The sequence below is a fragment of the Diadema antillarum genome, unplaced genomic scaffold (assembly GCF_040938485.1).
Source record: "Diadema antillarum isolate AM-2024a unplaced genomic scaffold, OU_Dant_1.0 seq00001749_RagTag, whole genome shotgun sequence".
Lineage (NCBI taxonomy): Eukaryota > Metazoa > Echinodermata > Echinoidea > Diadematoida > Diadematidae > Diadema > Diadema antillarum.
The window spans coordinates 75709-100925 of record NW_027272431.1 but is presented as its reverse complement, the minus strand read 5'-3'; the positions used below and the strand labels follow the sequence as shown (position 1 = coordinate 100925).

Below are 25217 nucleotides of genomic sequence, written 5' to 3'. Positions count from 1 at the left end.
CATCCCCAAAACATCAACTTGTATGGATTTGTGAGATATTGGATCAAGCACACAGAGCAATGACCACAAAAGAAGTGGCAGCATCATACCTGCGTGGTTGACGAGACCTCCTCGGGAACGGCCGTAGCCAGGTCCAGGACAGTCGAGATCTGATTGACGTCTTCCAGGGTCACTGAGGAGGAGGCTGCGGGTTGGAGGACAGTCACTAGCTGCTCTCTGATCTGGAGACAGAGACAGAGAAAGAGAGATGTATGGAGCAAACATATAAAATATACTACATCATCCTTGATAACACTATAGGCAATTAACATGATATGACAAATATAATAATCATATGCCATATATTTTGTGAGCAATTGAGTGTGCAAACAGGCACAATAGTGGCGGAATGAGAAATTATCAGTATTCCTTTTCAGAAAAATATTAACTAATCTATCTTGCAGACAATGTACAGCCAACTTATATCAAAGAACGCAATATTAACAAAAGTTAGCTGAAAAACTCAATAGTGGCTGTAAATTATAGGTAAAATATCCAGTGTTTCAACCATTGATATACAACAAACGAACTTTTTCCCTATAACATTCTCGTTCTGCATGTTCTCTTGTTCGTTTGTACTGCATGTTCAAAAATATATATTGATACTTTGTTATCTGAAGTGAGATACTTTGTAATGCCACTTCAAAAGATATTTGTACCAATAACAAAAACAAATCTAAACATCATCTACAGATTAGCTTCTCATGGCAACTCAGGCACTTGAATTTAATTTGGCTGATCTAGAAACTGACAAGAATGTAATGTTTGCAAAACAATACTAGCATTAACAGTATGCTTTACAGCTGGTGGACATACTACAAAATACACTTTAAATGAATACATCAACATCGTTCATCTTTTGTGGGTTGATGTTTAGAAAAGGAAAAATGTCTCACCTCTTGCTTCAATGCAGTATCAAGCTTGATGGTTGATGAATTTCCTGATGCTTGACTTGATGACAAGGTTTCTATTTTTTAGATAAGAAACCAGCTATTTCATTCTTCTTGACAACAGTCCAAGGATATACATCTTCCATAAGCTCATGTCTGTCATTATCATCATAGATATCAATTTGCTGTGTTCGAAACCTACACAGATAACATAACACACATGTAAATGGCATTACTTACTTGCTCAAAACAAGTTCTTCCAAATGGCAATAATGCACCTGTGCATAATTCTACACAAGACTGCAAATCAGAGTTAACACATCCCACACAAGTTGGCTTCCACTTGAATCCATCTTTAGAAGATGCATTGAAAGGTGACTAAACGATTACAGAGCAGACAGTCTTAAGCAGCTTTGTGAAGTCTGCAATTTCACACCAAGTGCTAAAATAAAATTGCCTTTTTAATCCACAGCTTTGACGGAAGTGACTGAGAACTACTGATAATTCACAAAAGGGAAACAAGCATATCTTGCCTAATGACTTACAAATCTATAATATTACATCAATCTCATATATATGGATTACCCTGACAAAAGATTAGAAATAAATAAATAAATAAATATAATTATGCTAACTGTATTTCAGTCAACCGACTTGTTCGAAGGTTTACCAGTGTATTCAAAAGAATTTACTGTACATAACACATTACACACAGAAACATCTCCCAATCTCAGTTGCAACAACCAGAAGATGACTGCAATCCCTGGTGCTACAGATTTTATACCTGTATTGATGATATCAGATATGGCTCTCACGTAGTTGGTGGCTGAGTCAACATGGCCAGTTGATGCCTCAGAAACCATTGCGTCAGTCAAGTCCTGAAGTGTGAGAGTCAGGTCGTCTGATGACATCACGTCAAAAGGATACACCTGTCAAGTGTGTATGATTACATAACAAACATTTTGAATTCAATATCCAGTAATCAGCTTCTTCATTGAAGCTAATCATTTTTTAACATGCAAGCCTAGGGCTCTCTGCAGCTTGATATCATAAAATGATTACTGGCGATATTATACATACATGATAATGATTACAGAAGAATAACAAAAGTACACCTAAATCATACAAAAATAAATGCTAAAACTTCTTCAAATTGAAGTAACATCACTTTCAAATAAAGCTAATGTCATCAACGACTGTAAAGGTATTGGTAGATTAAAATCACATAATGGCACTAGACATACACTGATAAGGATTTGATCAGTAAAACATGAAATTGGCCATAGACAACAAATCACCATATTAGATGTTTTACTTTTAAATAGCTAATTACACTGTACATGATGATCACTCATACAAAAGTAGCATGTACTTCACTGAAATGGGCATATGCTCATAAGGTAACAACCACAAAAATATGGTAACATTTGAAAGTCCCATATTTCCACTACAGACTCTTGGCTTAAGATGAGATACATACATTCACCGAAAGATTAGTGACCTCTGCATATGTCCCATATTGGTCTGTCACTAGAATCCTGATGTCAAATGTGTAATTAAACTCCGCAGATCCTGATGGCAGAACAAACTCAGACTTGGAGCTCACACCTGGCATTACACAAGGGAGAGGGAAAAACAAGTGCAATTTAACAAGTCAATGTACAGCAAAAAGACTTGAATGTTTAAAAACAACAAGGTCACATGGCTCAAAGACCAATGCCTTCTGCACTTTCAGCCTTGGAGTAATGAAATATTTGCATACATACAATTATTTATGTCTTTAACTATTCAGTATTCTTTACCCAGGGTAGCACACCCCATCAGTGGTTTATACACTGAAAATGGTACTCTTAGTGCTATATTTACTACAGTGTACTATGTGCAGCACGCTACATCAATTTTTTTCAATAAAAAACTTTGGATAATTGAAACTATCACAATAGCAATGGCATTGGAAGCTGACATAGTTTTATATTCAATACGAAGCTGATTAATTGTACAAGTACTGTGCCACTGAAAAAGAATAGAACATAGAGCATACAGTACATATTACAGTAAATATACTATATACTCAAAACTTATCTATACAAAGTAGCCTATGACTGTTAATTTGAAGTCATTTCTCAGTAGTACTGGCAACTCTGACCTTTTATGTACATTTAAGAAATAATAATTGTAGAGTAATACATTGTGTTCGGTAAATTGTAATTTTTGTTGCTGTATTTTGTATTATGGTATAATTTGTTTGTTTGTTTGTAAACCGCATTGAAATTCTTTTCAAGTCTGAAATGCGCTATATAAGAATTTGTTATCATTATTATTATTATTATTATCAATACATGTACTGTAGATTTATCAACTATACAATACAAAAAATAGGTTTATCAACAATAAAATTTTAATGTTATATACAACTTATTCAATTATTCATTTTCATTTGGAAAAAGAAAAAAAAAATCTTCTTCCGAGCAAATTAAATGCAATAAGGTAATCACAACATATAGCAGTGTGCTGAAGAATTCTTGATTTACTTTGATATGGACAATAAACATTTTTGATCCCCATGATAAAATGTCCAGTCATATTCATGAACCCCTCTAAAAAAAACAGACCAGAGTAATAGATTGGCCAGAAGCTGTCCTGCCTGCCGCTAAGAGAGACCCTTGTAGTGCCAGAGCTTCCCTGGGGCCTGGCCTGGAAGGTGTACTCCAGAGGAAGGCCATCACTGTCTTGCCAGCCATTACACTCAAAGCCAAACAGGGTCTGTGCAGCTGTGCCCTCCTGTGGGAATACCTCGCAGACTCCTCCCTCTGGTACATGGTTGGTGCTGAACTCTATGGCAATCTCAGCTGGACAGAAGACACATGTACACAAGGAAAACATGAATTACAGTATACCAAGTCAGGACCAATTGGTATACAGTATCTGTAGATAGACAGTAGTCGCAAATAAATCTAGATAGGCCTACGATAGAGCTCGTAGCTAACGCAAGCTAGATATATTGTACATCTGAAAAAAAACAAAAAAACAGAAACATTCTAAATGTATATATATATATATTTTTTTTTTTGTTTACATTCAATCATAATCTATAAAGTTCTTTCTCCTATGGAATTAGATAACAGATACAATTTCCACGTCTGTTTGTACCCTGGTTGCAAAATACAATGTATGGATGATAACAATATATACAGATAACCAGTCAAAAAGAAGCGATTAAAAAAAAACATAACAAAGAAAATACATTGTCTTGCCTTACTGTGTACACTGAATACAATTACACTATTATACACTACAATCAACTAATAATCTAAAAACAGATTAAGTAAGTGGAAAAGAGAAAGGGGGAAATGGTTTACTTTAAACAGGAGAATCAAGAGGATGCAGCAAACTGCAAGAGAGAAATACATTACTGTGTAGTTATACATTGTATGTATATTGCTGGATATATTGGTAGATAGATAAATAGATAGATAGATAGATAGATAGATAGATAGATAGATAGATAGATAGATAGATAGATAGATAGATAAATAGATAGATAGATAGATAGATCAACCAATCAATCAATAAAAGGGTAGGTACCTGGTGTAGATAATATATAAACAGACAGATAGTTAGAGAGATAGATATATGAATGAGGTAATAGATGGACAGATTGATAAATTAAGAAGACAGTAGATGAAAGAGGGAGGATTGTACACTTCTATATTTCTTACTCTTGGTCTGAAAGTCAAAGGAGTATGATGCCATTAGGATGACTTCATACTGACTCCCTGCCTCGAAGACACCAGGATTGATATACAGATGAGCACTGGTAGAGTAATTGCTTGTCTGGTTGGCCCATGAGGAATATGGCTGCCATGTGTCGAAGGGCAATATCTGCTTTGTGCCGTTATCACACAGAGCAATATCCCATCTGTAGGAAAAGAGCACTTATTATCTTAATTACTATAGTGTATTTGGTCAGGATATTAAAGTACCTTCACTTTTGAAGTGATGAATGAATACAAACAAACTAGTGATTACTTGTAGATGTTTGCAGCAGAAATCATTAATATCATGCGCTACTATCAATCACTGAGTTCTGACAGTGTCATTTTAGCCTTTCAACGACATCACAGTGTTAAGACCATAGTAAATCCACAAAGAGTCAAAATAAATAAATGAATAAATGCGAGAATTGGAACAATCAAAATAAGACCAATAATGCTCTCAGAGAGTAATTACTGTGATGGTACAGTCCACATGACGGAAATAATCATCTTGAAGTGTTCATAACCTGCAATGTCAAATGATTGTTTAATATATTTCTGAACATTTTGTCTTTGCTTTCAAACATTAGATTGTGTGAATGTGTGTGTGTGTGTGTGTGTGTGTGTGTGTGTTTTCAAAGTTTTATTTTGACATCCCCCCCCCCCAAAAAAAAAAAAAAAATGAAAAAACCAACAAAAAACTAGAAATGTCGCTACGGCGACTGATGCCTCCGCCATAATGCATGATTCTCCTAATAGGCGTATAGTACAATGTCTTCACAATGTGTGATGACAGTTTCACATAACTGGCAAAATATCGAAATAACACGTTTGTCAGAAATATCTTGAATGTTCACTTTCTACGAACTGGGTTTGCTATAATTGTCTATTAAAGAGTGTAGGTACACATATTTGGGGAATTGAAAATTTTTACTTGACTTCTGACCGACCTTATTATAAGTTTATGCATTGAGTATAATTTTCAAGGTATGAAGAAAGAGTGTAATTACAGTACAAAATATATCTTTTTTTCCATTTAAACCTGACCTTTGACCCTTAACCTTTGACCTTTGACCTTCTGGCTGGAAATTTCCAAGAGAATCTCCATTAAGTAATACACGTACATATGTGACCGTGCACCTCAAAACGAACATAAAGTCGCATACACTGATTTTGCGTGAGGACTGAAAATAAGTGAAATGGGTCAACATAGTCGAACTTGACTTTTTCATATTTTCTGAAAGAGCAGGTCTTCTTTTACATTATGCTAAAATTTGGTATCATAAAACGGGCAGGAAAGTGTGTTTTTTTAGCAGTTTATCTCGAACATTTTTGGTAGAATAGTGTGATTATGTGTGTCTTTAGAATCCCTTTTTCATTTCTGAAAAACCTTATCCACACTCTTCACTTTCAACTCTAATAACTTTTGAAAAGATAGTGCTACTGCTTTGAAAGTTGGCATTAATTATGGACAGAATGTGTTAATTAGGCATGCCTAATTTCAGTTTAATCTAATAATCCCTTCATTGTTGTTACTCTGGTGGTTAACTTCCTGTTTTTTGTCCCATTCATCGCACAGCCAACACGGTTTGGTAAAGATTAAGCGCTTGAATAGACACTGTACTTCAGAGCCTCTTTTCTCAGTTCACATCTTTCCTGAGTTTGTGCTTTCTTTCCAATATTTAGATAGTTTAGGAGAGTCCATTTGATTTGAGTTATACATCATTTTAAAGCTTAAAGTCTGCTCTTTCAGAGTATGGTCTTAACTAAAAATTCATGTCTGGCGACTTTTTGTTTGTTTTGAGGTGCAGGGTCACATATATTAAATTTTAAAACAAATAATGCAATCATTGCATATGTAGTATATGAGGGAAATAGTAACATTTTGACGAGTTGACCTTGACCTTTGACCCCTGACTATTGACCCATGACCCCTAAATTCCCTAGATAATCCCTGACAGTCAGTACATGCATATGTACCAAGTTCCATGAAGATACATCGAACCATTTGCGAGAAAAGTGATATTGCAACATTTTCACCTAACCTTTGACCTTTTGACCTTTGACCTTATGACATGAAACTCTCTCTGGAGAATCTTTACGCAGTAGTACATGTCTACACTAAGTTTCAAGAAAATAACTGCGGGCATTGCATAGATATGGGGGAAATAGCAACATTTTTGGCATTTGACCTTGACCTTTTGACCTTTGACCTCTTGTCAATGTCACTAGAATCTACTCATCTAATTGTCTCATCATATATCATCCTTGGACCAAGTTTGGTGAAAGCTGCTTTATCCAGTTTTGAGTTATCACGTAAACAGATAAATTTTAGGATTTGACCTTGATCTTTGACCTTTGACCTCTGTCCGATTTCACTGAAAACCTAATCAAGTAATTGTCCCATCATACATCATCCTCCAACAAAGTTTGGTGAAATTTGCTCCATACAGTCTTGAGTTATCGCGTAAACGGATACAATTTCATGATTTGACCTTGACCTTTGACCTTTGACCTTTAGCCGATTTCACCCAAAATCTAATCAAATCATTGCCCCATCATACTTCATACTTGGACCAAGTTTGGTAAAATTTCAGTAAATATTACTCAAGTTATCGCGTAAACGAAAGCGGACGGACGTACGGACGTACGTACGGACGTACGGACGTACGACGGACGGACACAACCCGAAAACATAATGCCTCCGGTACCACTTCGTGGCGGAGGCATAAAAAAACAAGGTAAACTGTGATTACATGTAGTAGATTGTTGCATTGATGTCAATGTCTATGGAACCTGCATCCACTGCCTCAATCACAAGTCTGGTCTGAGGATCAAGCACCTCCCGACAATTGGACATGCACCTACAAGATGGCAATATAATCATGAAAATTAATACTCCTAGTACATGGTGGAGCATGCTGGGTCTGGAAAAAAAAAGAGTTATATCTAAAGAGGCAAAAAGGAGTTAAGAACATAGTGATGACAACTCTAAAAGATGCCATTTATGAAACAATGTACAGTGTAGATCATTACATGCAAAACATCATTGGAGATTAGTTAGTTCTCAATCTTAAAATGAGATCCAGAGGGGCATGTAGGAGTAGGCCTACCTTGGCTCTGACATCTACATTTCATAAAAGTTCTGAGAGTAACATCATATACACTGTACTGTGATATTGTTTAAAATTTTTCTTCAAATCTATGGTGCGCGATGAAATCCTTCTTATAATGCCTTCACACATTTAATAATGATTATAATGGTCTGACAGAACAATGTCTGGCAAATTTGAATTCTATCAATGAACCCTTGCAATTCATGTAAATAGTTAATCTCAAATACTCTGTCTGAAACACAAACACCTACATAGTATGATAGGTACACACAGTGTAAAGCAGCTGTCACATACTGCAAACTGGTTGTATTACGCTGGGCAGTCCAGATGTAATATGTAGACTGCCAATGACAAAATGTTATGTCAATACATTGATATATCTGCACACATCTGGGATAAAAGTTAACCTCTTTATTGATTTTAGAACTTGAAAATATATGAATGGTCATGCAGGGTGCTGCATCATAAACATACTGCTTTTCCCTGCAGGCACATACCTCAAGTAGACATCAGGAATGAACTCATCTGACACATAGATGGTTTGGTAGTCAATCCCTATTTTGTCTCCCATCATTGTGACAAGCTTGATTTCATATTCCATGAAAGGATACAGGTATGATGTATCAATCTCCACCTGTCCACCACTGCTGCTCAATATCCCTGGTAGGGAACAATAGACATGGAAGCCATACACATATTTTTGTCTGCACAGACCTAATATGGTACATTGTAGGTGAGGGCACATTGCTGTACAGCAGTGCACATCATGTCTGTTGGGGGTCATCACACAAAGATTAAGAAGATCTTTCAAACACCGACAGGTGTATCATTTTCTTGGATTTTGCATATTGTAGATATATGAATGCTCCTGTCCAAAAGCTGTAAGCTTGATATGCCAAGTAAATGTTGCATTATCATTATTGCACATACTGCTGCAGTAAGTTTATAGTATGCACTATTAAAATCATATAAAGGAAAAAAATAATAATAATGACTGTGTACAACTCTTTGTATTCTTTTATGAAAGAAAATCAACAAATGCATTTTTATTTGAATCACTAAATGCAATCTTGCATCGTGGTTCATGATTTTTCTACAATGACAAAAAACATTGCGTGACAAAAAACAAAGTTATCAAATTTGATGATCCCATTCCTGGACCGACCAATGATTGACTGATAAAAGAGAATTGATATTTTAATGCTAAAAAAAGACAAATTAAAGTAAAATACTGACTACCAGAGGTACCTAATATCTTCAATATAAGCTAGCATATACAATATATATATATATATATATATATATATATATATATATATATATATATATATATATCAAACATATGCTTACAATAATAATTCTGAAACATAATTAATGTACACTCATATCAATCTCTCACTGTATCTGCCTTTTATTCTTCAATTTTCCACTTACCACCAGGCTGAGGAGCATCTTGGGGTCCACCCTGTCTGCCAAAGCAACCACCAATGTCATCATACTCTCCTGAAAAGTCAGTATTCAGGATGCTGTCATTCACAAGAAGTGAAAAATCATCATTCCACACCTGGAATGTCTCAATGTCCTCAACGGTCACAATGTCCTGAATGTAGCTTTTTCTGCGACACTGCCAGGTGAAATTCAGAGTTTCTTCCAGCTGGTCTGGATCATAAGACGACGACCCGTCTATGGTGTACCGCAAGGAAGTCACCTCCTGGGTGACGGGATCTCTGTAACCGTGGGAGATGACCCGACGGTTGCCGCCCGTGATGACAGTCACAAGAGGGCTCCCTTTGTAGGTGACATCGATGGAGGAAATAGTCTCAATGCCAGGCTCGTTGTTGGTAGACACATTGACGTAGACGGTGTAGCTCCCACTGCCCAGTATTCCTGCAGGTATCACCAGAGTTGAGACTGTAGAACCCTCCACTGAGACAGATGCTGGCAACGGCACCACCACAGTGCTGCCGTCCTCTTGAACAGAAGTGACCCACCACACGTAGTAGACAGTGTTGGAGGTGGTGCAATTGATATCCACTACTGCCTGAATGCTCAGTCGCTGGGACACCAACAGATGGTGTTCACCGGCATGTCCGAAAGTGATGCGAGGTGGATAGCACCCGGCCTTTCTGATCACTTGGCGGATGTACGTCTCCTGCGAAGAAACAGTATTTTGCACAACTGCTCTCACAATAAATGCTCCTGTCGATCTGAACTTGTTGTACACCTGAAAGGTAGTTGCATTCTGTTCCCACAAGTCTGTCATGTTGAGCATTTTGAAGGGTCTGTACAACAGGGGGTCAAACAACCCTGACTCCATGAAAGGACAGCTTGGATCGCCGTACACAGCCAAGTGAGAGGTGTCCGATGTCTCGTCGCCAAAGTCCATCACGATGCAAGCATCAGTTGGAAAGGTCGTCATGCGTAGTGTGAAGGCAAGTGTTTCGTTCGCCAGCTGCAGTCCTGGTCCTTCGACATGCAGTTCGGTCACTGCAGACTGGACATGGAGAGTGAAAGATTCCTCGATCCATCCCACTGCATTTGAGGTGTTTATGGAGACATGGTACTCTCCCGGTTCCTTGAACTTCCAGAAGTTCCTTGGATTGTCGCCAGCATAAGCAAGTGGCTCCACTCGAAAGATGCTGTCTTCACCCTCTTCTGCAAAAGACCATTCGTACGATACATTGCTTCCTCTGGCCAGCAGAACATGGACAACAGTCATGGCAACAAGGGGAACATAGTTCCTCCCCTCTCCTAGGGCAACCACATCAAGACTTGCATCAGACACATTCCTCTCATTATACATGATGTGCACTGCAGGTGAGGCAATAGGTTCATAAATGTGCACTGGAGTTTCACACCGCTGCAAGAAAAGCGAGGAGTTCACCTGGAAGGTGAACTGATAGGTGCCAGGCTCACTATAGGTCTTCCAGAGTGTCACAAGATGGAAGGCACTAGCCGTATTCAGGGATGGGGAGCCTTCTAGAGCAAAACTGAGCTCTCGTTCACCTACTCCATCATCAAAGTCCACCAGATATGCGCCCTCTAAAGGTGCTGAAAAGTATTTTCCTCCGTAAACATAGAATGGCACCTGTACCCTCACGTCTGGTGGTGACGAGAGAGAAAATATGCAATCACTGAGGACAGAAAACCTTGCTGGGAGGACAGTCAGCGTTAAACTTTCTTTGGCATTTCCAAGTTTGTTTGACACTGTTAGTTTCACTTGAAATGACTCTGTCCTACAAACTTCATACACTTGACTGAACATCATCATTAGATTGTCAGTAAGCCCAGAGTTCACAGGGGAACTCCCATCACCAAAGTTGGCCGAGTATTTCAGGTTTGTACCAGCGAGAAGCTCAATGGTAAAGTTGATCATCACATGTGACCAGACAGTCAGATTCTGCACACTGAAAACTGCACTACGAATGGAAATATCTGCATCGAATTTTCCATTGACTGTCATATTACTGACATTGTTGTACACAGAGCATTCCCAATAGTGTGTTCCCGGTGAAAGGACAAGAAAAGAAAACTCTACTGGATAAGATTGATCATTTGAGATCTGAAACACATGCTCTGTTGAATTTCCAGATATGTCTGTTACTGCCAAACCCACCTTCACATCTAGAGATCTTTTGACTGCTGAACCCTCATATAGTATCTGCAGATTTCCAAACCCTGCACTACTGTCATTCAAGGTCACAAGTTTATCCACTGACACAACCAGAGCATACACCGAAGCCTGAACAATAGTTGAGCTCCAGACTTTGGCATCAGTGACAGCATTCCATGCCATCGCAGTCACGTTATACTGACCGGGTAGCGCAAACTTGTGAAATTCTGTGCTGCAGGAAGGATCAGGTGTGAGGAAGTCCAAAGTTCCGTTCATTGCCATAGTCCCACCTGAAACGCTGAGGGTGTACTTAACATGGCTACCTTGCTCTGCATACAAACAGATCGGAATATCCTGATCGGTCCCTACGGTCTCAGCAACTCCAACTTTGAGGTTCACAATTGCCATCTGCAGTGTGAAGTTATAGTTCAAAGGGTCGGGAGAGGAGAAAGGGTTGCTCACTTCAACCACAAGCTGGTGGTCGGTCACAGGAAGAGTTGACGTAGAAATTGCGCACTGGGCCCTACGGTCTGTCTGCAGCCAGTGAACGCAAGAATCAGAGATGTCTTCGCCGCTGACCATGATTTGGACGGTGATCTCTGTGCCCACTGGTATCTCAACATCAACGAGCATGACATCGCCATGAGTGATGATGTCTGCATCACTGTCAAGAGTGACGTTTGCTGTCGTGATGTTGACCAGCGGTTCCTCAGTAATAGGTTGTATAATGTGCGACGCCATTGAGAGGGTATCATTGCCAAAAGCATTCTGGGAAATGACATGGATCAGCAAGACACATGGTGTAGCAGACACGAGGTGAATACAGGCACCCCACTCTGTCATAAAAGAAGAACAAAGGTGGATAGCTATATGAATGATGACAACAATAAGGTATATTACTTTCAATGCCACCCAATTGATTACTACTACAACCGTATTAGTACAATGTACCACCTTTTTGTAAATCAATCTGTGCACTATTGTGCTGCTTCTGCAATTACTACTTCTTCTTACAAGTCTTCAGCCTGATGAATGTGAGTTGTGTGATCATTCAGCAGATGACCAAGAATGAACAAAATCCAGAAACATTTAATGGCTGAACAGCATTTAAAAAGTCACCCATACATTAAGTGTCTCTATCATTTATAACCACATTAACACACATTCTGGCACAAAACTTCAACCACAACATAAACAAGAAAATATAATTTTAAAAGGGTTTACCTTTGTGCTGGAATTTGATGTTGCTCAACTGACAGCCGTCTACAAATGTTGATGGAAAGGTGATATCTGGTGAACCTTCCCACACCATTACTGTCACGTCAGATGCTTTCCCCAAAGTGATTTCATATGAGACGTTTGGTGCTTAGAAACAAACATAAAGGGGAATATCACTCAGTTAAAAAAAAAAAGAATCATGACAATCACCTAAAAACAGGTCAGTATATCAACATACACTTCAAAGGATAACAGATAATTATGCACTTATAGGGAGGCTGCACTTTATGCTATGTGCAAGAAACATTGTTTTTTTACCCTTTTTTCTTACATTTTCACACTTTAAAATGCAGATTATCACCAAAAAAAAAATCTGTTCAAGTCATCGTCAGCTTGATTGTACTAGAGCTTTGACAAAGTCTGATTCTCCTGACCAAAAAAAAAAAAAATGACAATAATATCCAATTCTATAAATTTACTCTGGGATAGTTATGTGAAGAACAGGTCCAAATTACTGATTGGCATAAACAGACTGTTGTAATGAATTCAACACTGTACCTAAAATTATGAAAAGTCTCCAGTAACATGCAAATTGCATGAAGGCTAATAAACAATGATTGTCGATCACAGAGCTTAACCCATTCACAACGGGAACATGGCGGCCTGTGTATTAAGTTTATGGGGATTTCAGAATTCAGCATGAAACGGGTTAACAGCAATTGCTACATCATTGCCATGCTGTAGTGTTTCAAAAAAGACAGGTGATTTTTCTATTAAATTTGTATGATTATAACACTGCACTAAAAAAATAATAATGAATTCTTTCCAATTCAGTGAAAATACATCAAGCATTAAAGACATATAAATTGAGATGACAATTTTTTGATATCATTGTGCTTAAAAGATGATGTTTTCTCATCTTCAAAAATGTAAATCCATTAAAGAAGATGGTGATTTAAACATTGCTTTTTAAATTCACAGCTATCTTTATCACAGACTTATCAACAGCACACATATACAAACCTGTCAGAATTGACATTTGCTCTGTTGCCAGAGCACCACCTCAGCTTGTAGAGAACAGACAGTATGACTTACCTTCATAATACACAGTCCAATTCACCTCAAACGTCTGTCCAACTGCAACAGGGGCAACATCGTACTCTGGGTAGTCAACTGAACGTGAAGTGTTCAGTGTGATGTTGGGCAGTGGAGGATTATGGGTGACTAAAAATGGAATCTACAGAGATTGCAATAAAGCAAAAAAGCACAACCTTGGCACTGAATGTCATAGAGAGCAAAAGAATGGTTCAGAGATTGCTGAGAGGTTGTGCAATATGTGCGGAATTTTTCATAAACACACTTCAAATTAACTCATATGAGTTACCTGTGTGGAAATTGTATGATCAACATCATTAAAAGAAAAACTTCAAATGGAATAATACCAAATGACTGTAGAAAAAGTTTACTGACTTGCATTTATACGGCATATATCTAGTAAAGGAAATGCATTTCTTGACTGTGGTAAACATGTTGTTATTGATTTTCTACAGGAAATGCAGTTCTATATTTTCATCTCTCCTTCACAATCTAATCTCTTCTCACTCTAATGAAAATGTCCCAGGGCCAAATCATACACCTGCCAAATTACTATAAACTAGCAAGGTACAAGCTACTAGAAACAGAAGAATGAGAGTATGTATATCATTAATCTATTTCTTTATAAATTTCTGCAACGTAAGACAGATGTACAGTATTTGTTGTGTGTGGAATGGTGTAAAAGCAAAATTCTTCACACTAGTAATTTTCACGTTTGGTTGGGCGAGATGAAATTTGCATGCTTTAATTTCTGGGGAATGAATATACAAAATAGTATGACACACAACAAACAAAAAATTGTATGTGTTTTCATTTTTGCACTAATTTCTTGTTGCACAAAATATGCAAAAAATGTCCACTTTTACAGTAGGAAGCTTTAGTTTTTCACAACATGGACATTGAGAGGAAACAAACCTGTTCTACGCAATTTTTGCATCTGCTCAAATTCACACCTCAGAGATGCAATGATCCTATGGGGGCACCATTTTACTTTCTACAGGCTGCATCTGGCCTACCGTAATCTAAAGCTACTTTGCAACACGACGCAGGAAGAGAGGAGAACGGCCAATGCAATCGTCATCTTAAAGTCCGCATCGCAAAATCTAAAGCTCCCTACAAACACTTATCTCCAAACTCACTGTTATGACTGCGGTGCCATATTCATTTCCTGCCTCCACAGACACATCATAGAGACCCGACTCAGTCCAGCTGTATTGAAGCAGATGACACAAATTGACCAGGGCTTGCTTCCCAGGCCCGAGTGACCAGCGGTAGGTGTCAGCTTGGGATTCAAAGATGGCTTCCAGGGAAATCAAATCACCCACAAGACCTGAAATAAAGCAGAAAGGGGGAGAATGATAAATAGTGTGAAGAAATCTGCAGGAATGATGGAGAATATTTCAGTTCAGTTCAATTCAGTTTCATTTATTTTCCAACCAGCATCCGAGAAAGAGTACAACAATATACAAAGCGTGCATGCATTATACCATCACACTGTTTGGTCAGTTTGAAAATGAAAATACATAAAGCAATATGAATTGTAAAGTACACAGTATTGTATATGATAAGTCATCATAAGATATACACTAAAGTATGTACAGCAAAGTAGATATCATTTTAGACTTCAGATAAACACTGCAGAAGCCTTGATGACGTAGAATACATTCAGACATCAAATATTTTAATTAAGCAACATTATAGAATATACAAGTACAATGAATTAGTAATGTCCTTTTCAAATCTATACTTACAAGCGTTGTATCTCTTTATCTTTTCTTCTCTTTGTTCATGTCACTGAAAACATGGAAAAAGTTAATTCTTTTTTGTTCTTCTGATGGCAGTCTTTCAATTGTTTTTTTCTTCCACACACATACAGTGTATTGTACGTGTTTGATATAGCATGCAATATGTTTCTTTGCACGATATTTTGAAAGACAACAAACACCATGTTAAATGGACACATCTCCCACAGTATTTAAATTCTTCTTCTATCATTGCCAACTTTCTATTTTCTATGTTCATTGTTACTGTAACTAGAGATCAGTACCGTAGTCAGTTAATGTACATAATGCAGACTGATGTTTATACGTCAGTGCACATCAGCAAGTGTGTATGACAAATATTGAGTGTGACCTTTTGTCATCATACATCACAAAATTAGAGAGATAGACGCCAAATTTTACCAAACAGTGTACTGGTATACATAGGTCCAACATACCATAAGGTGGTGCCTTGATTTCTACTCCCTGAGGACTCTGATCGCTGGGGGCCAGTGTTGAGACAAGCTTCTGTCCGAGGGAGTTTGTCAAGGTTACATTCACCTTAGAGGTACTCCACACCCCGGCCTGGCGGTTTCGAATCCAAATTCTTGATGGAAGGACCACCACCGCCCTAAACTGGTGCTCCCCTTCAACGACCTCTCCCTCATCACCCTCAAGGACATCCTCCTCCCCTAGTCGACGACCATGGGTTTTAACCTCGACGTTTGATGCGGAAGGAAGTCTGCTTACCACAGCAGTTCCTGGAACCAGCGCCAGAAGATCACCCTTCTGGACAGTCACACTATGGCTGAGGGGGGCAAAATGTCTCCCTACAGAGGGAAGATTTAGGATGAGCCTCGCCACATATCTATAGTTGTTCTCCAGAGTCGGCTCTGTGGTGTCGGGGGTAGGATTGAGACACGCCCGCTTGGCAAAGCTGTACCCGCCTTGTCCCTGGCAGCTGTGGCCTGCGCGGACTGACAGGACTGGCTTTGCTGGTCTGGTGTTGTTCTGACACAGAACACTAACATTGGCAACTGGACGAAGGACCTGTGGCAAATGAAATGATTCATTATTATGTTCCATGAGAATACACACAGCAAATATTCTTGTCATAATTATCACTATAACAGAAGGTATTTCCCTCATCCCTTCACTGATGTAATTTTCGCTCATCTGTTTCAAAGCCAAGATATTATCAACATACTCTGAGGGATGGTTCACTCACACACATGCATACAAAGGCCTACAGTGTCCACACACAAAAAGCATTAGGTTAATATCTCTGTTTGCTACCTGAAGAGAAAAAAATATGTATATACAGTCAACCTCGGATACCTTGAAGTCGTCGGGACTGAAGAAATTGGTTCGAGGTACGCAAATTTCGAGGTACGCGTATGTTGAATTTTCTTCGACTTATCCGATTTTTGTCGATGTTCAACATGGTATCTGTTACAGTGCCTACCGATTGTTTGTATGCTTGTCAATTGGATTTGAATCGACTTTAATATGAATGAATTGAATGAAAATTGATGTTCTTCTTTCATCAGTGTTTTCTGGTGGACAATTAAATGACTTATCACCATAAAAACAAAAAGAAAATACCAGTACGTAATCGAGTGCAAGACAGGGTTGCAGAACATGGGTGCTGAATGTACATTGTCGCGTCGGCGTAGGTACCCCCTCGATCACTACTCGTTTTTCTTCCTTTTCTCTCTCTAAGTCATCATCTCTTACACAATATCCAACACACGAATCACAGTCTTAGCTTTGCAAGCTATTAAAATTTCGCACAACTATGGGTGTACATGTAGCTCACCAAGACTGTTTAGAGCTACAGGGAGTGACGGCAATGTCGCACCGCTACGCACCGGTCTTCCATGTGTCTACCAGCAGTACTCACAGTCAGCAGATGATACCGTTAATCATTTCCAAATGTAAAAGCAACAATCATTTATTTATTTTAGTAGCATACGGAGCAGAATATTACTGTTATTCATTTCTAAATTTCCAAGCAAACATCCGACATTCGTTTTACTATCATACGGAGCCCAATATTACTGCTGTCCACTTCCAAAAGTGAAATGAATTATCTGACAATCATTTTATCATCGGATGGAGCTGAATGTTACTGTTTTTCATTGTTGAACGTCAAGGCAGACATTTATTTTACCATCAAACGCAGCTGAATGTTAGTGTTATTAATTTCGAAATGTATAATAGCAAATATCCGACATTTATTTTAGCATCGTATGGAGCAGAATGTTACTGCTATTCACTTCCAAATGTAAAAGCAATCATGACTGTGATATTCATTTTGGAATCTTCCGGAGCCGAATGTTCTTGCTATTTACTTTCGAAAGTAAAAGCAAACATCCGACATTTATTCAATCATCGTACGGGGTTGAATGTTATTGTTATTCATTTCCGAACGTAAAAGGGATCATTCGACATTCATTTTAGCCTATTCCGGAGCTCAATGTTATCGCTATGTACTTTCGAACGTAAAAGCAAACATCCGGCATTCATATTATCATCGTACGGAGTTGAATATTATTATTTATTTCCGAACGTCAAAGCAAACATTCGAAATTGATTTTAGCATCTTCCGGAGCCGAATGTTATTGCTATTTACTTTCGAATATAAAAGCAAACATCATACGGAGTTGAATACTATTGTTATTCATTTCCGAACGTCTAAGGGATCGTTCGACATTTATTTTTGTATCTTTCTGAGCCGAATGTTATCCTTGTTTATTTCCAAACGCAAAATCAAATATCTGACATTAATTCAAGCACCGTACAGAGCTGAATCTTACCGTTATTCATTTCCAAAAGTATAAGCAAACATCCGACATTTATTTTAGTATCGTATGGAGTCGAATAGTACTGTTATTCATTTCCAAAATCAAAAGCAATCATCTGACATTCATTGTAGCAACTTTCGGGGCCGATTGTTACCGCTGTTCATCTCCAAAAGTAAAGGCAAACATCCGACTTTTTTTGGTGGCCCGACGTGCGTTTTGGTGGCCCCGGGCCACTGTAAGTGTCGAGACCTGAATAAGTGCAGCACAGCACATGAAGGATGGGCTACTTGAGTAGTGAGTAATATTGCAAGATCAGATTCCGGCTACGGCTTATGAGGACAGTGCTATTACTGTAATCATAAACATTTACCGAAGAGGATTGTTCGCATTAAAAAAAAAAGCGAAACAATCGACGATTGTGCTAGAAAAGAAAAAAAAAATACCGAAAACTCAAAAAAGATTCAAGTCAAAACAGGGGTAAAATACATGATGATTTCTTTTTTTTTTGTCTGAAAATCGTAAAGCGTATTATTCCGTTACTTCGAAATTTATCAGAATAAACTGTTGTTAGATCATATCTATACTATTCTTTATTATGCTAGGCCTATACTTCCAGATCATATACCACACATTTTTCATAATCGCATTGCTGGAAAAAAATATTTTGAGCTTGCGCTCTCGGGGGAGAATTAATGAAACAAACTTCGTGAAAGGAAAAAAGGGAACAAAAAACACTAGCGGGAGATTGATGTTTGGACAGTGGACCGTGATTAATGCCAAAGATACAACTGTCGACACCTAAGCAGGTGCGCCACGACGGTTAAGAAATGTACGCGCACGGCATGACTATCACGATCGCAAATCAAAACAAAGTGGTCAAAGAAAGATGATGGGCAGAGCGTAGTGCTATTGTAAGCACTCCCATTTGCACGGCTGCTATATATGCATACCGTGTACGTGTGTAGGTACAGTAGGTGTTGGGGATTTTCCTTGTCAGCTGTGTAGCGGGTATTTCTTTGGGCGCGCGATCGTTCTGGGGCTCAGAATATTTACAATCGAGTGTGAAAAGATTTGTGACATGTCTTCGCTGTCCACGCGCGCTTCATCAGAAATGCTGAGTGATGTTTGCAATTTCAATTCGAGCAACATGCTGGGAAAAACAATAAGTTAATTAAGATCGGGACATGAGATTTCCCTTCGAGGTAACCGAACTTCGAGTTAGTTTTTTCGAGCTACGCGAATTTTAACACACGAAAACTCCATAGGAACAATCGGGACTTTCATTTTGCCTTCGAGGTAAGCGATATTTGGCTTATGCGAGTTCGAGGTATCCGAGGTTGACTGTATATCATTCTGTGTGTACACACAAAAATTGCTATCACAAGCCAAAATACGATGGAAGCATAAGCCAATCTTCATTTTTTTTCTGAAGGCCTCACAACTATCTGCCTTGCGCAGTGTATGTACATGGCGCAAGAAATGCACCATATGGGTGAGGGTAGCCTAATGCTCCAATCACTGTTATGGCTTTCGCAATTCACAGATTTAAAGTGTTACAAGTTTAAAGTTCATGAAAAAACAGCAATAACAAAAAGAGCACTGTCTTGGAGTGATCAAAATGCAAATGAAGGGTGATGCAGTTATGTAAGCCTTTCTGTTGCGTTTTGACCAAATGCTGGGATTGAAAATCATCCCAAATTCCGAGTAATATCTAACTTTATACCTCCATAAAGGCTGTCCCACTGGCATTGACATCCAAGTCAAAACCAACCAGCAACCCATCTTTCAGGATAGGACTCTTTGCCTTGATGTATCTCTGTTCCAGAGGAAGAGGGGCCGACTGCAAGGCGCTCTGATTGGCATCACTAGACTTGATATCTCTGACTCCAATGTAATCCAATTGGGAATCTGCACAAAAGTGTGGACAAGTTTGAATAAAAGTTACTATGCTTCATGTTTGTTGTTGTTGTTGTCACTCAGTTCAGGCTGTAATTGCTATTTGTCAAAAAAAGAGAAAGTAAATGTGTGAACCACAACAATATACACTTAATAGACAATCAATAAACGAATAATGTGAACCTTGAGGAAACACCTGTGGATTCCACCTAAAGAAAAAGAAAAAGAAATAAGACAGAAGTGTTCATATCAAATGACAATTGTAAAAACAAATATCAGCTAATCACACAAAAACATTTATGCACCTCTGGAGACAAAGATAATAGTTTAATAGTTAAATTGTTCTCACAATTTTGCATTTATGTCTCATATTTTGGCAGTGAGTGTGGGTGGGTGTGTACATATGTGTCTGTATGTGTGTATTTATTTATATGTATTTTCAACACAAATGTAATCTCAACTGTGCTTAGAAAAACAGAAATGACAAGAAAAAAATATAGCTGTTGCTAACTAACTAGAAGTTTAACAGACTTTAATACTCAAATAGCTTCACAGAGATGGGCTAGAATTGTAATATAATCAAAAAAAAATCAGCAAAAATAAAGATCTAAAGAATGAACAAATAAGCAATCATACTAGACAAAAAGACCTCATCACGAGATCATTTTTGAAAAGCCCCAACATAAGCTGTGCCTTTCTACAAGACTTGTGATGACCTTGTACGTGTGTATCCACTCACAGCAGAAAGCAGGTTAGGATCAATGAAATTTAATTAGGAATTCCAAATCAATAAATCCATTGTTCTAAAATTGTATCATCAGATCTATATGACATATACATGTCACCTTGAGTACAGGGGCGGCAAGATGGCTAGTTAGGTCTGTGGTGCATCTTCCTTGCAATCTAATGTCTCCAGTTCAAGGAATGTAAACATCTCCCTTTTCTTCTGGCAAAGAGAATGATGTAAGCTCAGTGATCTGGGCCCCATTTCATAAAAGAAGTTAGGATGGCAACACTTGCTTGAATGGCAACTACCAATGGCAACCCAATCAGAAACCTGGCACCTTGTCATCACCATCAATTGCCATTCCAGCAAGAGCTGCTATCACATCAACTTTTTATGAAATGGGGCCCTGGTCTTCCCTACACAAACATACACACAGTCACAAGCACACACACCGACAGAAAAAATGGTCAATGACACCAGTTTTCTCCTAAAAATAAACCATGATATCTTACATATATAAACTATGAACTCATTTTCTTACCAGAGACATTGAAACTGTCCACCACTGCATCCTCCTCAAAGTGTGCCGAGAGCAGCATCCCTGTTCCCATGGCAATGGTGATGTCACAGCTGTAGCTCTGACTACCAGCTGGGGAACGGTGGGGGCAATTTATGGACACACCCTGGATTGGCATCTGGACCAATACAGCATACACTGCTTTAGATCCAGGTCCCAGGGCCTGGGTGAGAGTCAACTGGACAGGGTGCAGCCCAGGTTTGCTAGATGATGTAAACCAAGGAATAAGATTTTATTTGTTGTCATTATTTCTCTTTGTGCAGGTGATGTTTCTTAAAGCAGCAGATCTTTTTGTTTTTTGTTTCAATATGTAAGCATGAAAACATGTGAGAAGATTTCAATGTAAGGATTGAGAATCTTTGTTCTTATGATATTTTTTCTTTTTCTCAGTTTGTTTTTCCTCTCCATATTTCTTGGCCTGCCTGGTAATATTTCAGTTTTGCATTTAAACAGAAAAAGACATTTTTGTCTTGATAAACAGCAGTAATGCTATAGTTAGCACTTTGTGATTTTCATTGATACTTCTACAGAGCACGCTTGAGTGCTCCTAATCTTTAAATCCTTGTTTCTCCCTTCTCCATGAAATTGTTCCTCCCAACTCTTATTTCAATCACTTTTAGAATGGGTTAGGATGGTCCAATTTGAACAAGTTAAATATGATTGTAAAGATTAGAGATCACTCTTTCAAACTCTGTAGAAAGTGACAATCCACGTTGGAATATTGTTGTTTGTTGTTGTTGTTGTTTTGGGGGAGGGTTAATTGAGGCAGGCAGTCACATGTGGATCAATTTATATGACAAGCATTTCATTATTTCATTCCTCAATTGTCAAGATAGTGCTAACTAATTCATCTGGTCAAATTTTGACGACCCACAATTTGTGCGGTCACAAGATCAATCTCATCGGCTAACTGACCTGAAAGTGTGTTGAACAATCATCCCATCTTTCCAAGGACCCTCATAGCGGTAAGGGTAGTCATCTCCAAAGTGGACATCGAGAGTAATCATCTGATTGTCTGGCTGGCCTCTAGTGACAGGATTGGTTAGGGTGAAGTTCACAGGCTCAAAGGCTGGGAAAACTAGACCTGAAATAGTTTCACATTAGATCACACTTCCTGTTTAATCTTTGAATGAGTTACTCCTGCATAGATGACAGTTTTTACAAGCTTTATCATGCAAAGTCATATAAAAGAATATGAACAAATTACATTCTGTAAAGTTTATGATGTTAATCTCAGTATTTTGCTAATAATTTGCACACTTGTTAAATTTTACAGATCATAAAAGAAATTAAAGCAAAATTATACTAGACCTTTTTTACAGCATAACTTGTTCAAGGAATGCATGCATTTCATGATTTCAACTCTTCATTTCATTTAATGACCTCCACTTTCCCAGTTCATCTTCCAGATTTCTGTGATTTTAAAATCAAAGCAGTATTAAAAGTAATTTTCATCTGTTGTACTGCCCAAATTCATTACACAGACAATTCAAATAATTATATTTTGCTCATGAACATAGGAATTGTAAAAGTGTTACGATACAATGCAAGAACACTTTATTTCTTTCTCTTTTTTTTTTCTTCAAAGGTTGAACATTTTGGAACTTGATTCACTTCTTACAGTGCTTCAGAGAATCCTACTTCACGTCAAGGGAGTACCTTCAATACCATGGAGCTCCTTTATCTGCACCTCAGTGAGAGGTAATGGGGCGTCGTACACCGACACCAACCTCTCCCCTCCGCAAGACTCCTCGGGGGATGAGTCACATGGTTGGTCACATGACTCAGCTGTGTGATTGGATCCGAGATTCCTGGTGGTGTCGGCACAGAAGCATGCTTGTCCACTTCTCATCACAGCATAGCTGAGATCATGTTTGGAAACATGTAGCACAGAGATATTCATTTCGATACATTTGTTAAGAAGTATCGTAGTGGACAATAAATCAAATTGCCTTCAAGGACAATAAAATATATGACAATATACTTGTGTATGCACTAGTAGAACTTGAGTGGTAGTAGGGCCTCCAGGGTGAGTGTAGTATGATTTTGTTGTTTATACATGTAGTGGAAGAGACGGAATCTAAGGCACAGCAGCAGTAGTACAAGTAGCTTGTAGTAAAAACAGTAGAAGCATTGGCTGTAGCAGTAGTACAGTTAGTAGTAGTAGTACCAGTAGTAGTAGTAGTAGTAGTAGTAGTAGTAGTAGTAGTAGAAGAAGTAGTAGTAGAAGTAGTAGTAGTAGTAGTAGCAGTAGTAGTGTTAGTAGTAGCAGTAGTAGAAGAAGTAGTAGTATAAGTAGTAGTCGTAGTAGTAGTAGTAGTAGTAGTAGTAGTAGTAGTAGTAGCGGTAGTAGTAGTAGCAGCAGCAGCAGCAGTGGTAGAAGTAGCAGTAGCAGTAGCAGTAGTAGTAAACACAGAAGTATTATTCATATTCTCTGCTCTCATGGTGACAAAATTAAAGTTAAAAGAACAGTCATTTTGAAAAGTTGAAGGAAGACAAGGATGGAAGTTTTGTAACACGAAGACCTACAGTAGCTGGATGAGGAGGAACTAGAAGGTTACAAAGAGAACAAATATGAAGAAAGCTTTCTGCTACAAACTATTGAATATCCCTTTCCAGCCAGTCTACCTGTAGTTCCTCGTGACACATAGTTCCGTGCAGGTTGCTGGGGTCACAGTCCTCCAGCTATAGTGCCCAGGATTGACGTAAGACACAGACGATTTGTTCATCATTGGGATGGGGTCGTCATAGCAACCCCTGAAAGCTGGAGAGGATGAAAGAAAAGGACAGCAACCTGTCAGAAACACAATTATGTGAGATTCTAGCTGACAGCATCACACTGTTTGTTTGTTTGGTTGTTGTTGTTGTTGTTTTTTTTTTTGTTACATCTTGCAGAGTTGGTCAAATCACTGTTGTATCATCAGGGCTGCCAAACTCTGTAATAATATCATACTTACAGTGTATATATCAGTGCACAACAAAATTATATTTCAAAGTAAAATGATATATTATTGCAAACAGTTGGAAAATTGCATACAGTGATCAGGCTTGATGAAATTTCAGAAAAACGTTCTTTTTCATTTTCTGTTTTTAAAAACCATAATATTCTTATTTTCAAGGAAGAAAAAACATAACAACTACTGTAAAAAAACAAAAAATTGTGTGCAAAAAACTTACCTCTGTAGAAACTACAAGAATGTAATGAAAGAATCGCTTACCAGCCTCTTGTTCCATAGTGACAGTGAAACTGAACAAAACCTATCCACAAAGGAAAACCAAACACATACAAATGTTGAGTTACAATGTACATATACATTCATATCTAAATTAGATACAAAGCTTGAATAGACAGCATTGCTTGAGACTTTTGACACTTCTTAAAGGGAAAATAAAATGGGTCTTTACTTTCTGAGACTGCAAAAGTCACATATTATTATGACATGCATCTCTTCAGTATGCATGCATTCACTGAGAATCAAGTGTCTCAAAGTTTAGCAAAACTACCCAGGGCGAGTTCTATACAGTGGCGGATCCTTTAGAGGGGGTGTACCGGCTCGCACCTCTCTTTATGTTGGGTTAAAACAAAAGAAATAAAAAGGAAAAATGGGGGTTGCGCGCGCCCCCCTTTAAGTTTGCAAAATCGCCTTCCCTTTACGGATTTCCTAGATCCGCCCCTGCTATATTCCTAATGTTTTCTCTTCTGATAACAGTGCAGTTCTCTACA

At 38.2% G+C, this 25217-nt stretch overlaps 1 protein-coding gene across 1 annotated transcript; it reads right to left on the bottom strand.

The window, feature by feature from the left end:
• Positions 1 to 83: 83 nt before the first annotated feature.
• Positions 84 to 24727, bottom strand: LOC139712002 (uncharacterized). Its single transcript, XM_071623844.1, has 19 exons — positions 24712 to 24727; positions 24122 to 24257; positions 23153 to 23355; positions 22409 to 22571; positions 21458 to 21696; positions 20017 to 20201; positions 15945 to 16536; positions 14866 to 15056; positions 13727 to 13868; positions 12638 to 12778; positions 9235 to 12249; positions 8298 to 8460; positions 7441 to 7548; positions 4649 to 4848; positions 3542 to 3778; positions 2410 to 2537; positions 1714 to 1858; positions 936 to 1006; positions 84 to 221 (listed from the first exon to the last, which is right to left on the bottom strand). The coding sequence occupies exons 1-19, from the start codon at positions 24725 to 24727 to the stop codon at positions 84 to 86; spliced, it is 6213 nt and encodes a 2070-aa protein (XP_071479945.1).
• Positions 24728 to 25217: the final 490 nt, after the last annotated feature.